The sequence below is a fragment of the Amia ocellicauda genome, chromosome 9 (assembly GCF_036373705.1).
Source record: "Amia ocellicauda isolate fAmiCal2 chromosome 9, fAmiCal2.hap1, whole genome shotgun sequence".
NCBI classification, from domain to species: Eukaryota; Metazoa; Chordata; class Actinopteri; order Amiiformes; family Amiidae; genus Amia; species Amia ocellicauda.
In genome coordinates, this window is record NC_089858.1 from 41,970,476 (window position 1) to 41,987,178 (window position 16,703).

The following is a 16,703-nucleotide window of genomic DNA, read 5'->3' on the forward strand; positions in this document are numbered from 1 at the left end:
ATTTTCCTCCAAATTCTACAAACAATACCCCATAATGACAACGTGAAACAAGTTTGTTTGAAATCTTTGCAAATTTATTAAAAATAAAAAACAAAAAAAGCACATGTACATAAGTATTCACAGCCTTTGCTCAATACTTTGTTGAAGCACCTTTGGCACCAATTACAGCCTCAAGTCTTTTTGAGTATGATGCTACAAGCTTGGCACACCTATTTTTGGGCAGTTTCTCCCATTCTTCTTTGCAGGACCTCTCAAGCTCCATCAGGTTGGATGGGGAGCGTCGGTGCACAGCCATTTTCAGATCTCTCCAGAGATGTTCAATCGGGTTAAAGTCTGGGTTCTGGCATTCACAGAGTTGTCCTGTAGCCACTCCTTTGTTATCTTGGCTGTGTGCTTAGGGTCATTGTCCTGTTGGAAGATTAACCTTCACCCCAGTCTGAGGTCCAGAGCGCTCTGGAGCAGGTTTTCATCAAGGATGTCTCTGTACATTGCTGCATTCATCTTTCCCTCGATCCTGACTAGTCTCCCAGTTCCTGCCGCTGAAAAACATCCCCACAGCATGATGCTGCCACCACCATGCTTCACTGTAGGGATGGTATTGGCCAGGTGATGAGCGGTGCCTGGTTTCCTCCAGACATGACACTTGCCATTCAGACCAAAGAGTTCAATCTTTGTTTCATCAGACCAGAGAATTTTGTTTCTCATAGTCTGAGAGTCCTACAGGTGCCTTTTGGCAAACTCCAGGCCTTTTACTGAGGAGTGGCTTCCATCTGGCCACTCTACCATACAGACCTGATTGGTGGAGTGCTGCAGAGATGGTTGTTCTTCTGGAAGGTTCTCCTCTCTCCACAGAGACACGCTGGAGCTCTGTCAGAGTGACCATCGGGTTCTTGGTCACCTCCCTGACTAAGGCCCTTCTCGTTAACCAGGACAACGTAAGACGTCGTTAACCAGGACAAGTTACAGTTTAAACAAAATGCACACGTTTCACGATGAATCATACAGTAACAGCAGCTACAATATAATTTAACTGAAGTGTGCACGTTTCAGTCATGGCGTTTATGGACTTATGGACGCATTTATTAAACCAGTCCTTAATGTTTTAGAGGGAAACCCAGATCTGCTGTATTTATTTATGCATTCATTTAACTTGTAAATGAGCACACGTTAACTAATTCGTGTTCGCCTTCATACTGATTGTCTCCGCGGGGCTGTTATACAACAGACCTGCAAACCATCCACAGATCAACAGCCTGAAACACCGGCCAGCTGATCATACAATATTAATAACATCGGCTGCTACGACACAATGTATCTGATCTCTTCCCTGTCTGTCTGCAAGTCCAGAGCACATCTCCGCTCCTGAAAGAGAAGGATTTCCTCATTGGTCGTCCGGACGCGTCCGAGAGTGGAAACGGGGCTTTACTCTCCTGTAAGATTGCATTTATACGTTTTGTCATATTTTTTGCTTTGCCTTACTAGAACTTGTATTGTTTATTTTGATTTCCCCTATGTTCCCTTTCCCTTGGCCATTGACTGTGACGTAACATCTTGTCTGCATGTATCAGCTTTTCCAATCTAGGATGTAAAACCTTATATATTGTTCACTGTATATCTCGTATACACTTGTGTACATTGGAATTTGTAAAATGCATTATGCCTTGAACTGCACTGTATTATTGCACTTTGATTTGGTATTATATTTTTAAATCGCCCTGGACATGGGCGTCTGCTAAGAAATAAATAATAGTAATAATAATAACAGGTTTTAATACGTGGACAATTAAGATATTTCAGTGATTTTACATAACCCATTATGTAGGATTAAACCAACAATAATGGTCACATAAACTGAATGAAGAGTTTTAAAAAGCTTTTTTTCCAAGGACTTGAGAGAACTGAGTTTCAGTTTAGTTTCCCCTGTTGAGATGTGCATTACCAGCAAAAATACTTATTTCTGTGTATAAATGTAGTTTTATTTGTGATGTCCAGTGTATTCTTGCTGTACACAACATTAACATACATTACTGGTTCCCATTGCGAATGAAACTGCTAATGTTATCTGAACTTAAGGGGGCAGGTGTATTTTATTGGTATTGGTGTGTAGAATTACTGTTTAGTTAGAGGGTCCTTGTTGGCTAATAATTGTTTTGCAGTAAGTGTGGATAATGATAACAATAATCCCAATCTTTGAAAAAAACAAAAAAAAATCTATCTGTATGACATAGTTTGAGATAACGTGTTAGTCAAGTGTCAGAACCATTATCGGACTTGATAAAACCTCCCAGACCACATTCCACTATATAATGTGGGATTCTCTCTACCCCTGTATTAACATATAGAAATCTAAACTATTTCCCTGTAGTACTGTACCACAATACCCCTAATACAAAACAAGGAAATTGTAGGCATCAATTCAAACAATTATTTGTATGAAGTTATTTTATTTTGACTGAGGAGCTGTTGCAGTTACCATTTGCATCCACAAGAGTGCAATCCTTTAACATGTGTTGGCACATGTTTGGGCCAACAGCTATGAAGTGTTTGGATTTGAATGAGTTTCAAATTCTGTCTTCCAGTAACCTTTGTAACTATAGCTTGGTGATGTGCAGGACCTGGATATTGGTTTGAAATACCTGAAATGTTTGAAATTAGTATATTATATTCCAGACTTTTAGATTGACTGGTTCATTAAATTCTTCCAGTTACACAAAGGAGGATCGCCTATGAACATATTTCTTGTCATATGAAACAAAGCTGCTGTTTTTGATACACATGATATTCAGATTATTCATTCATTTTAAAACCAACAAATACAAATGTTCTGATGGGATCGTATTTTCCAAATTCCATATAACCAATGCGAACATAAATTCTCTCATTCTAAATTATAGTATTATATAGTACTCAGACTCAGAAGTTGTATTTCCTTATTTTCATCTGATGAGTGATCATAAACAAAATATGCCTTGTTGTAAAGAAATGTAAGTTACTGTTTCTGTGGCAATAAAGAAAACATAAATTGCATTAATAAAAATCAGTGAGGAACAACTTTAATAAGTCACTGCTCTCTCCGTCACTCATCATGTGTGATAATTAAGCTTTGATAACAGAGCAAAGTGAAACGGACAGCTCTGATTACCTTCAGGTCTGCTTTTCTTCTCATAATTATTGAAACTGCAAGCCATAACAGAGGCTTCTTATTCCAGTCACAGTCTCAATGCTGTTGACCTACGTCTCAATCTCTGTTTTGGGTTTTGTCAGGTTAATAAATCTAAAGTCCAGGAAAATAATTATACATGATTGTTGTACACAGAGGGGTATGTAATCCCTGAAGCCTGTCCTGTTTATGGAAATGATTGCAAAATGCACGTCTTTTCACTGTAATACCTGCCTAACTGTCCATGCCCACGCAGTGTCACAATATATGGTATAAATTATCATAGCTTGCCTTGGAAAATCCCACTGAGTATTTGCTGCTGCCACCTACAAACCACATGGCATGCTCTTTCTCAAAGCTCTGCATCCAGTACTTAACATATCTAAATTAATAAATAAATAAATAAATAAATAAATAATCAAACAAACAAAACAATACCCTGAATTTTCATTCTGATTTTCATTCTCCCCTTCTTTCTTAAGAGCAAGGCTTAACATTTCTTCCCCCTTCTCCCAGAAACCTTCACTCTAGTCTCATTATCTTTGCCAGACTGCTCCCAAGCTGTTCTCATAACCCTAATGATTTGTTTTATTTTGGATAACCATGATTAATCCAAATACTGATTGATCTCTTTTGTTTTGAGTGAGGTTTCCTATGTGGGAAACCACACAAACATCTTGCTCGGTAATTCACTCTCCGTCGTCTCCCTCAGTCTTATTGCCTAAAGCAGCCTGACATTTGTTTACATCATCTGTCCAAGCCGGGGCCCAAACAACTAACAATCTGATTTACGTACAAACCAGCCTACACTACTTTCCCATTTCCTTCTGGCTCTGCTTATGAAGGAGGTCTAATAAATAAGCACATGCACATCATCGGGCAAAAATGACTGTGATGCACGCTAGCGTCCTGCAGAGACTCGTTTCTGAAGTGTAGCTTAAAAAAAAAGGAAAAAAAACGAACAGGTGAAATATTTGTTCACACGGCTTAGTGGATATCTTGGTGGCCTTGTTAAATTGGTTAAATTGTGGCCCCCACACCAGCTTTTGGGTAGAGCTATGGTAAAGTGGGAGATTGATAACTATAAATTAGAGCTAAAATAGTGATCTTGTATCAATGTGGATTTAATAGAACAGAGGGATTGACTACTTGCATTCTCATACCCCGTTTCCACTAGCCAAATGCAGTGGCGTCACAGTACGTGCCCCGGACCAATTTGGGACTCAGGCGGTAGGATGTACGAGGCTGTGACGTCTGGGGCTGGTTCGGGGACAGGCGGAAGCACAGCTGGGCCCTGGTGGAGACCCCCTGGACCGGCACGGCCACCAGGGCCAGCCCGTGGCATAGGCGGAATAGGCCAATGCTACGGGCGTTGTCCATCCTAGGGGCGCCCAAAGGAGTGTTTTTTTTTTTTTTCTATTTTAAGAAAACCATCAGACCCTCCTGCTAGCACGAAGGACACACCGTCAGCACCCCCCGCTAGCACCACGGACAAAACACCGTCATCACCTGTTCTGGGGGGTCGGGGGAGGCATTATATTGTTTTGTCTATGGCGGCAGAACGTATGAGCCGGCCCTGACAGCCACGCTGAGGTGCAGCTAAACGTGGCTAGTGGACACGGGGTATTATTGATTCATGGGTAGACTTGGGGTGTTAATTTGCCTTAGTTTGGAAATGAGATGTTTAATATGAGGGTAAATAATAATTTACTGGCGACAGTCCTGAACTAGCAAGTGAATCAGAAAAGCCGCAGCCCTGCCCCTTTTTCCTGCTAGCAAACAAGAGTAAATTATTGCCTGGTCATGGTGCAGCTCAAACATATGTACCCTAGAGATGTGTCCGAGACTGAAGCAACTTTTCCAGATAAAGAGTACTTTTTAAGGTGGGGGGACACTTAATAAGAGGCCTGTTCTACATAACTGAAGATGCTTGAACAATTTCAGCAGAGTGAATTTCAATGGTTATTTCCAGGTTCCATACAAAACCGTAAATGACAATCAGGAGTTTGTTTGTTTGTTTGTTTGTGTGCATTTCAATACACTCAAAGATACAGATAAACCCACTACATCATAGAGGGATTATTTTATATTTTGGTCTATTTTTCAGTTTTAGTTTAACCTTGTGTTGGTGTGTGATAACAGCAAATAATTAGAAGATAAAAAAAGACAAACCCATATACACAAATGTTCTCCCAGCAGTGTAAAAGTATAGTAATTTCAATGCAGTCCAAGTTCAATTGGCTTTGATTGTCTTGCTGCATTGACCCTTACCCAGTTGTTGCCACCCCTTCTCGTCCTTCCAAATAAATGGCCTAACGTATTCCACCTGATCATGTCTTTAATGTCTTGCCAGAGTTCAAGTAAGAAGTGAAATAACTGACAGATAGGGCACTAAAGCTCACTACTCTCATTATCTTGAGAGAGATTCCAGTTCAGGCTGGTTCTTTTTAATACTGCTGGCTTCAGCACTTGTGTAGCACCGAGTCAGGCATGAGTCATTGGAGTCTGCAGTTTTGTTAAAGTCTCTTTGGAGGGGAAAAACAAGGAAGCACAAAGTCGTTAGTGCAGGGGCACTTGCCAAATACTTACGTTGGCACTGACATCACAACGTCTGCCCTTTGTTGACTCAGGAATGTCAGGCCATCTGTGCATTGCTTAAAACAATTAGTTTGCCTGGGTTTATATTCAGTGGGTCAAGTTTTCAGAGAGAAAAAAATTGATTTCCATTTGTTTATGTGGCTGCCACCTATATCCAAGGCAAATTGAGTTCACCAGCATTCACCAAAAAATGAACTAAGAAAAAATGATGTATTTAGTTCCAGATTGTAACAACTCTCTGTGTGAAGAAGTGTCTTCTGTTTTCTGACTTGAATGCCTTGAAGCCCAATTTCCATTTGTGTCCCCGGGTCCGTGTGTCCCTGCTGATCTTGAAAAGCTCCTCTGGTTTGATGTGATCAATGCCTTTCATTATATGGGGGCTTAAATCAAGTTCCCACATAGTCTTCTCTGTTCAAAGGTGAAAAGGTTCAGTTCCCTCAGTCTCTCCAAGTAGGACATTCCCTTCAAACCTGGAATAAGTCTGGTTGCTCACCTCTGAACTGCCTCTAGAGCAGCGATTTCTTACTTGAAGTGTGGAGCCCAGAACTGTACACAGTATTCCAGATGAGGTCTAACTAATGCATTGTACATTTAACATTACTTCCCTTGTTTTAAATTCTACACTTTTGACAATATACCCTAACATTCTGTTTGCCTTTTTTATTGCTTCCCAACATTGTTTGGATGGAGAAAGTGAGGAGTCCACGTAGACTCCTAGGTCTTTAGGTAAGTTACTTCATCTAGTTCCATTCCTCCCATAGTGTAATTATAGTGGACATTTTTGTTACCTGCATGTAATACCTTGCACTTGTCCACATTGAATTTCATCTGCCAGGTGTCGGCCCACAACTGAATATTATCTTCAAGTCCCTTTGAATAACCTGTGCTGCCGAGATTGTATCTGCTGAGTCACCTATTTTAGTATCATCTGTAAGTTTGCTAACTATCCAAGAGTCCAGATCATTAAAATAGATTGGAAAAAGCACAGACCCTAATACTGATCCTTGTGGAACTCCACTAACAACCTCAATCCAGTTAGAAGCAACTCCTCTTATTGACACCCTCTGTTTCCTATACATGAACCAGATAATCTACTTATATTACCCTGAATACCTACAGCTTCCAATTTTAGTGCAGCAACATTTGCAAGATGCATGAATGGGAAAAAGATTATGTATTGAGTAGACATAAATGGCAACAACTTTTTGGTACTGTGATCTCCATCAGATAAAACTCCATAAAATAAAAATGACAGCCGCCCCTTTAAAGCAACCTGCTTTGCAATGCAACGCAGGTGATATATTTTAACAGTAACCCCTCTATTTATTAACATTAGGATGGCTTTACTGCTTCCAGGAGCTGAACTTTGATATAAAATGATATTATCTGTCATCTGAAACAGCCTTTGGGACTTGTGACAAAGGACCTAACCTAACCTAAGGACCTGAGGATGAAGTTAAGCATCTAGTATGTGAACTTTTAATGTAAGTGCCTCAACTGTAGGCTTTGAAGCAGTCCCTTCCCTCCATTACCGGCCCATACAGTAGTGCCAGTGCTCTGCCGAAGGGGGGGGGGGGGGGGGTTGTGGGGGCTTAGACTTCAGCTCACATTAACGTAACCCTGCCTCAGAATGAGTAAACAAACTGAAGTAAATTGTTAACTGCTGCTCATACAACTTACCATAAACACACCCAGTTACAATAGAGGCAGTATTGATTCTACTGTTAGGTCCTTTGTTTTCCTTCTCACAGTGCAAATTCCTCTTGGTGCCTGCACCCCGTGCCTTTTGTTTTATGCTGGGAAACAAGCCCTGTTAAGCCCACTGCCTGCCATATGAACAGTCTCGACTGTAACCCCTGTTTTATCAAGTAAAGTCTGCATACTACATGAAAAGGTTATTATGCATATAAAAAGTTATTTGCATACACTGCTTGAATCAAAACTGCATTTTCATGTTCAAATGTAATTGTGGGAAGATTTCAGGAGGGGGGGGGTTATGATAAGGTGAAATATAATACATAAAAGTGTATTTGCAATTAAAAAGAACCAAATTATGAATCTTATGAAGAGTTATGATCTGTGCTTTAAAATGTGTTCATATGCAATATAAGTTTTATAAAGTCCTGTGCTTTAAGGTAATAATTTACTGTGAACTTCCTTTACACTTCCTTAGGTCTGTGTTACTCTGTGCTTTAAAATGTGTTCATATGCCATAAACATTTTATAAAGTTCTGTGCTTTAAAGTAATACATTTCCTTTACACTTCCTTAGGTCTGTGTGTGTGGACTTACTGGAAACCAATTGGTATCATGTTCCCCCCATAGAGAGGAACTTTAATTTGTACATTTGCTTTAGAAACCAATTTAAATGTGTTGTGAATGCTATATTTTAGAAGGGAAGGGATTTCTTAAAAGGTGGTCTTGGAAAGCTCCTGCCGGAGCAGTTTTTGTGAACAGACAATGTAATCTTTGATTTACAGTGTAATTTTAAAAGGGGCATTGGTTGTCATTGTAATGTCTAAATCCCCACGGGGTTTCACTTAAACTCATTTCCAAGGGTTTATGTGAAATGTATCATGCATCCACTGTTCCTATCACTTAGTTTGCGAGCAACTCCCATCAGGTATCTGACTGCTTTTGCGAATCATGCTGATCATATCAAGACAGGACCTGGACTGAATCTCTCATTTCCAAGCCTGGGTAGTTTGCACACTTGTGGTGAAAAATAAAGTACAGTTTACCAGAAGTACTGTCTTAGTCTAGCCATTATCTATCACTGGTTACATTTTCCATAAAAGCACATGGGTGGGATAGCTGTACATTACACCTCCCGTAAGGTACTTTTCCTAACTGCTAACAGAGAAAATAATCCAATAGATTCAGTGAGGTCATTGGGAATAAGCTTTTAAGAAATAAACACATGGGTCATAAAACTAAAACAAAACACTGACGCCATGTTGATATTTCACTTTAGGGGATTTTCACCCAAGACTGCTGAGCAGAGCAAGCAAGCAAGAAAACGAACACAGAAACAAATAGAAACTAGCATGAGTGGAGTAAAAGCAGGATCTTATTAAGGGCTCAGGAATAGAGGGTTTAACATTAAAGGGTTTAACAGGAATAACATTAAGTCTACAGACCAACCAAGTTAGACTTGAGAAGTTTATATATTTGATTAATTATGAAGAATAAAAGCAAGCAACTATTCCTGGACAATGTTCCCTGTTTAGTTTGACAAGTCTGACTCAGGAAGCATTATTTCTAGCCTATGGGGCAGTAAATTGTTGTGTCTCCTTGGGGAATTTGTCTCCTTTTGAACTCTGTTTCTGTGAAACAAGAGCAAGGCTAGCAATTAATGACTGAAGCAGCTTTACCATGAAGTAAACAATAAAGTGCAAAAGGGTTAGGAACTGGACTGGAAGCCATGTATGGCCTTTTACAAGTATTTCTTTGCATCTTGTTTTTATAAGGGCAAGACATGATTTGAATGACAGGCAAGTACAGTGAAAAAACCAGAGACTTGATTTAATTTGCCAGGAGTACTTTTGTATTGCACTGCACAGAAACTAATCATGTGTTGCAAAAAGAAAACCAAAACACAATTTTGCTGATTATCTCCCTGATTATCACTTTAGCCCATAAGCTAGACTTTAACTCGGCTGCTCCAATTATCGAGAAAAACACTCTCTTAAATGTATGCTTTTGTCCTGAGTGATCAAAGCTCACAGTAGTGTACTTGTTGACATTAAGCCACAGTCAGTATAAATGGGTGCAGTTAAATCACAATTATATAATGTCACCACTGTCTCTCTGCACACAAACCCCCCAAAAAGTTTAATATTGAGCAGAAGACAAACAACTTTGGTTATGAGGTACAACAATTTTATATCTTTGCCTTAATTTCCCAGCTGAGTTCACAGTGACATTGCAGGTAAAATCTGCTCTTTTTTCAGTGAACAAGACCCTCATATATCTGGCCTATAGTGCACAACACAAGATTATGTAATGGGTAAACAATAAGTTTGTGCTGAAAATGTTTTTAGTTTGTATAAGCTATTATGTAAGGCCCTCGACGCTATCTTATCAAATATAATGGGAGAAGCCTCATTCAACTGATCGTGCTTGAATTCATATGCACTGCAATGCACTTTCTGTTGCCAATATGTATCATACCATTCTGAACAACAGTGGACTGCTAGCTTTGATGGACATTTGTTATGCAAGCATAAGAATCTGCCAACACACTAATGCTCCTTTTCACAAAGGTGGGACAGTGGCAGAGGGAGGTTGAAAGAGAAAGACATTGAACACATTGCATTACCACTGGGATGAACTGTAATAATATTTTGCCTTGTCTGAAAACACTTGTTAATATACAGTTTTTTAATTTACTAGACTGGGATGATTGGGTATAGGGGATTACCACATAACATATGAACTGTCCAGTTCTGCATCTTATCACAGTGCAGGACAATACATTGATATCAGGGCTGTAAATCTGAATGTATATAGGCCGTGTGAGTATATAATTACTTAACTGTTCCAGATGGCTTTGTAATGAATATGCTACATGAGCTGAAATACTTGGTGTTATATCACATACCAACATGAAGCATGTTCATATTAGATTAATAGAGTTTCAAAATGATCTCAATCCATAGATAGGTAGAAAAGTCTGCTGCTGTGTGGCTCCTGAGTGGCTGAATTGGTACAGTTTCTGGAGTGCAGGTTGGGCCTCAGAAAATGCTGGTTTGAATATGAGTGGTGTCCTCCCACAGTACCTGGGATTCCCCACAGAAAATTGATTGACACAGCAGTGTCCCTGGTAACTTCTTTCTTGTCTGTGAGCATCGCTTAACATTGAGAGCAGCATTAGTCCTCCCTTCAATGCTCTAGTTCTGTTGTTTGTGCAGTGGACTTGCAGTGAATAGATAATCACTGCAAGTATCTGTGGACGCAATAATCTTGTCTACATCTCTCCTGCGTTAGTACATGGGTTGTAGCACCGAGCCAAATTGATAACCACTGGTGCTTTCAAGTCAGGAAGGTAGAAATGGAAATGAAAAAGCATTCTATTACATATTTTAAAAAACTAAATGAAGAAATCTGCTGTTCCAGCAATTTCATTCCTATTTTCTACATTTTACATTCCCATTTTCATCATCAATTAATTTTCTTGTGTATACATAAGAGTATGTGAGTTTGAGTGAAAGACAGAGCAGGCCCTATGTTTTTTACTCTGTGAGAAATGATGAAAGATGCCTCTAAATATAGCCATACTTATCAGAACCATTGCTGTGTTTCGCTTCTACAGCAACATAAGGTCAATGGCTCTGACCATCACTTCCTACTCAAGGGAAGTTTTATTTCAAGTCAAGGCATCTTGTCTGCCAGCCTAAGTTCAATAAATCTTTTTCTTTTTGGTGATTAATGTTAATATCATGTCTCCCTTTGTGCATAATTCTCCATCGACGCCATTTACACCCAAGTTCCTTGTATCATGTGAAGAATAGACATCCTGTATTAGTGAGGGCTTCCACCATTCTTAGGTAAAGTGTGAATATTTGGCCAGAGAATACTGTCTACTGCCATGGAAAAGGTTGACTATGTTACTGTCAATAGAGTGTTCTTGGAATTGTTTGGTTAGTGTATTGATTAAATTCCAGTTTAGTATTAAACTGAAAGGGAAAACATTTTTTTTTCCCACTTATATAAAATGATCACTTCTCCAAAACCAAAGGTCATGTGTTTCTCATTTCATTTCTACTTCCTGTCTAGGAAATACTAGTGCGTAAACCTGGGGTGGGGATGTTGGTGGATGTGGTGGTGGCGGGATGGGGGGGGGGGATTGGGAGGGAGGGGTTGTTGAAAAACAACCTACAGGACTGTTTACAGGAACTATGAAAAGACTCTTATAAACAGTGCACTTCTGGTGATTACTAGCTAGCATACTACTAGTACTGGAGTTCACTTTCATTTAAATGTGTTTGCCTTTAATCTGCTCAAGTCAGCCATGTTTCTGTTCATATCTGCTTGCAAAAAATATAAATTAAGATCTGTAATATGCACATTTAATATGGAAGGGGCGGGGGTCACAACATTCCACACTAGGACTAGGGAATGATGTGGTGTGATGAGCATACACGAACATAAAATACAATAAATATGTATTACTTCAGGAACAATAAATTATGACGGGGGGTCGGGGGGGGAGACAGAAGAAGAAACAAAGAACAAACAAAATGATCCAACGACACCATAGGCTTCACAAGTGTGGGGACATAACGTTATTGAATTCACTGCAATGTAATTATCTTTCAAATCAAAGTGTGTGTGTGTGTGTGGGGGGGGGGGGGCGGGGGCTTAAGTCTATTACTACTATTACCATGGAACCTCGCCTCACGTACAACTTGTCTATCAAAACTGCTTATTGGCCAATCCATGCATCATACTTCACCAGATTGGTACACCAGTATGGCTGAATATTATAGGCCTGTGCTGACCACCTTTACCTTGGTGGACCCACCATGCAGGCACCGAGAACATCAACTTACTTGGTTCAAGAGACAGACCGTGCCCTTTTTTTTTGGCGGTAGAGCATACAGTGGACATGTCACACTGGCCACACTGGTCTGACTGGTGAAGCATCTTGAGTGGCTGTTGTACTGAAGGACCAAACTGACTGGCACTGTGCACTACCATTTTGTACAAAGTATATAGATTCAGACATTGATCAAGATCGATTTGAAATCGAGGTCGATCGAAGTCCAAAGTTTTTAGTAATTTCTTGGAACACATGTGGTTTAATTATTTAATGTTTTAAATAGTTTGGGCTTTTGTGAATATAATTTAAAAATAAACCAAAAACAAAACAATACGAACCTTATTCACCGGAAAAAAGTTTTGCTCTTCTATTTACGTATGAATTTCACCCACATATATGTGACATATTGTTCTGATTCAAAGACGCATAAATGGGTTTCGCTGGACTGTTATTTTGAAATTGTATTCATACTTGAACATTCATTTTAACAATCTGCGAAGGATCCTGTGTAATAAGTAACCTATACATTCCAACACAAAGCATAAGTTAAAATGAATACAAAATGTGTTGCATTAATGAAAATGAATACATTAATCATACTCCGTAAAGTGTTAAAGAACAACACGTTTTTCTTCTTTGTCATGGCCATTGCTACCAATTGTTTGAATATTATTATTAGTATGAATACGTTTAACGTAATTACTATTAGGAAACGCTCTTCACAGGAAATAAAAATTCCTGTAAAAAAGCGTCCAATAAGTAAAAATGTAGTCTAGATTTGGGATTCATGTTTTCGTGGTATGTTTTTCTTTATAATTCCTTAGCAAAAAATCCCCCTGCATAAACATATCACGAGTTAATTAACTTCTCGTGACACATTTTTATTTGTATCTTTATCTTAACAACATCCACTCGTTCATCTTATTTCTTAGTTTTAAATATGACATACACCGTAGTAATTTCATTGTATCTAGAATGCTCTGTACAACTGCAGAGCAGCGGGGATTGCTACACCACCACTTGCATGTACCGTACACTTTTGACAAGTTGACTGGAGGTTGCTCTGCTTAGAAACAGGCGTTCCTGGACAGGGTGTGTATATCAGTGATGTCATAAACGGGGCTTAACAGCTTGAGCGGTGCCACTGAGGCTTTATATAGCGTTCGCACACTGCTCAGCTCAGCATTGGAGTAGGACAGGCTGGACATCTTGACCAATCTACGAAGACATAAAACAGATACAAAATGTCTTTCGAGACTTCTCACTCGCGCCGAGTGTGCCCGGTCGTCACCGGGAACAAATTCGACACAGCCCACCGCAAAAAAGCAGTGGCTAACATCTTCGAAAATGTCAAACAGGACGCAATGCTGAAACTCTTCAAGAAATCTGGTGACATGAAGGCGGAGGAGAGAGCGAAGAGCATCTTCTCATTTGCCCAAGACCCAGAGGAAACGGCCAAAGCCTTGATGGCACTGAAACAGAGGAAAAAAGATAAATTTCTGCAGATCGTGGGTTTGGCTAGGTATTCCCTGAAACTGCACTGACACTTTTGCTCTGCTCCGCCGGAGCATACTATGAAAATAAACTCACTGTAAGTGTAAGCTTTGACTTGCAGTACCGAGCGAATGGAATCCAAATACGTCTGCTGGAACAAGATAGCGGCTCTACCTGGCAAAGAACGAGTAGAGGAGATCAGCAAGAACCAGCAAGAACTGTTCAAGTACTGCACTAACACTGCCACGAAAGCACAAGAAATACATTTCCTACGTCTCTTGTGAGCCCGGGGAAGAGACAACAAAACAAAGGATGGAGAAGTGCCTGTGGACTTTCAATACGGGTCCCATTTGGAAGCTAAACAAAATCGAGACTATTCTTTACAGACACAGTTAATCGTATGATTAATTGGTGTCACTGTATGCATTTGTTAAAATGCCCATACATTATTGCACCTTATAGGTGTATGACGTTTTTGCAGGTGTGCACAGATGTTTTCTTTTTTTACTCGAGACCTATGCTATGGCATACAGAAAACATTGTTGTTTTAACGCAAATGCCTGTTTAACGTCTGTGCCTTGTCTCTGTGTCAATTAAGGTCTGTAATACCTGTTTACACTGTGTTGATCAGTGACCCTAAATGACATTGCCACAGAAATATGTAATGATAACTATCATAAGTGTCTGACAGCCGCTGGGCGCAGTCATGTTGTAATTTGTTAAATAAATTATTCTTCTATTGAAATGTACCCTTTTAGTATTGTTTTTGCAGTGATTTACATTATTATGGGCACCAAATGTAAAATAGTCTTTTTTAACACATTTAACTTAAACCTTGTTTTTTTCCACATTTAGAAAGATTTCGTTTTTTTAAATAAATACTTAAATAAATGCTTAATCTCCGTTTTTGAAAAATAAATATTTATTGTTTGATTAAATATGTAACTAAATCACAGAAGTCACAAAATAAATATAGTTATTAAATAAATATTTAGTCTAAATATAAATGTAAAATCTAAATGTTAAATATAAATATAAATGTTACATGTAAAAGTTAAATATGAATGTTACATTTAAATGTTAAAATATAAATATAAATGTTAAATATTTATATTTAACCCCCAACCCTTTTAACCCTAGGAGGGTATAGAAAGACACAACTCATTGTTTCTCTGGAAATAAAGACATGGCTTGAGGATTCCAAGGTGCCCTTATCGTTTCTACTGTATGGGACCTAAAATGTTTGTATTTAGAGTTCCGAGGGTGGGGGGAAGGGGGGTTAAGCTTAATGTTCTATGTAGGATAGATTTCTGCAGTTTTGCAGAAGTAAACATTCTAATACAAATATGTAATTACTTAAGCAATATTTCCCCCATTATGTATTTGTGTGTCTTTGGATAACGTGTTGTATCGAATACAGTTATTCCTTATTTCCTTATTTTTATATAGAAAAACTAACAATTTTACTGAGTTTTTGTGATTATTTCAGGTGAAGTAATTCGCAAAAGGGTAGGCATATTGGCAATGTAAAAAGTAAAAAAGGCAAGACTATTGATATTGTTTTAAGTTTTTTGCATATAAACCAGGCACATGCACAGGCAAGGCTCAACCAGAGCACATGCCCTTTTTCCATAAGACTTCCAAAGTGCCCTTTTTCACGAGCACCTGCCCCCCGGACCACAATTCGGCAGCTTCCCCCCTGGAACACACTTTGGCGGCTTCCCCCACCCCGGACCCCACTTAACACAAGGTGCACACAGTGAACACAGGGTGCTCTTTTTTTGGCTTGAGCCCATGCACCCCACAATGCACGCCACTGATATAAACAGTGTTTTTTTCTGTATCCATGAGTTCAAATGAGGCCTTATATTGTGATAGGGAGGTTGGTTCATGTTTGGGGCTTCCAACTGTGATCTTTTGGTTTCATATATTAATACTCCTAATTAACACAGGATCCGTGATCAGATGTGGAATACTGATTTACCTTCACTCAATCTGCCAGGCCATAGCAATAGTGATTACTTCGCTGATCGAGTGAAGTGTAAAAATCTGGCTAATATTAACTAGTGGAACATTTAAAATATAAATGCAAATTGCCAAGCTATCACAATGAAACTATTACCATTAATAACTGTTATAACTGTTATTTTATTCCCATCAACTGAAAGAAATTGATTTTGATGGGATGTTTTCTAAAATTATATTTTAATACAGGGTATCACAGTGTCTAAGGGTAACAGGGCTAAGTGAAAAAAAACATCCTAAGACATTCTCAAAAGAGAAGAGAGAGATGTAGATAGAATTGAAACTTGGATGATCCCCCTATTTCTGATTAGGGGGATTCCTGAAAACGGGGCTTTAATTTATGGCCAGGATTACAACAGCATCCATTTCACATGCACATCATATTAACATGTTCGTTACTCCCTAGTTCTGGAACTAAATAGCCATGAAAAATAGGCAAGACTCTAGTGTTGACACTAAAGCTCAGGTAGAGCTTCATGCATATTTCATTCCAAAGTTGTCAGAAAGTGAAAATATCTTACCCCTCCCCTCCTCCAAATATATATATATATATATATAAACATAAAAAAAACATTACAGAGTAGTCCATTGTTTGTTCAAGGCAGAAAGATAAATATTTTCAGATTAGATGGTCCTCTGTCTTCTCCCTCACCTTTTGCTATGGTCAGTGAGTGTCTGTCTTATCCCACCCTCTTCCTGCTCTCCACAAAGCCCTGTGTAGGAGTGCCTTGATATTGTCAGACAGCCAAGCAGCAGGCTTTCCAGTGTCTGCGTTTGGGCCATTACTATAGCGACAGGAAGAGACACAGACTCTCTGGGAGGGAAGGAGGGAGGGCAGCAGGGCGGGTGAGTTTCCTCCACACAGGTCCTGCCTTGAATTCCA

At 39.2% G+C, this 16,703-nt stretch overlaps 1 protein-coding gene across 1 annotated transcript; it reads left to right on the forward strand.

Annotated features, from left to right (window-relative positions):
- The first annotated feature begins 13,465 nt into the window (after positions 1-13,465).
- tcima (transcriptional and immune response regulator a) lies at positions 13,466-14,651 on the forward strand. Its single transcript, XM_066714525.1, has one exon. It carries the CDS (start codon positions 13,546-13,548, stop codon positions 13,843-13,845), a length of 300 nt encoding a protein of 99 aa, XP_066570622.1. The 5' UTR covers positions 13,466-13,545; the 3' UTR covers positions 13,846-14,651.
- The last annotated feature ends 2,052 nt before the right edge of the window (positions 14,652-16,703 follow it).

Excerpts from the sequence above, each read along its gene's own strand:
- tcima (XM_066714525.1), top strand. The coding sequence starts at position 13,546 with ATGTCTTTCGAGACTTCTCACTCGCGCCGAGTGTGCCCGGTCGTCACC.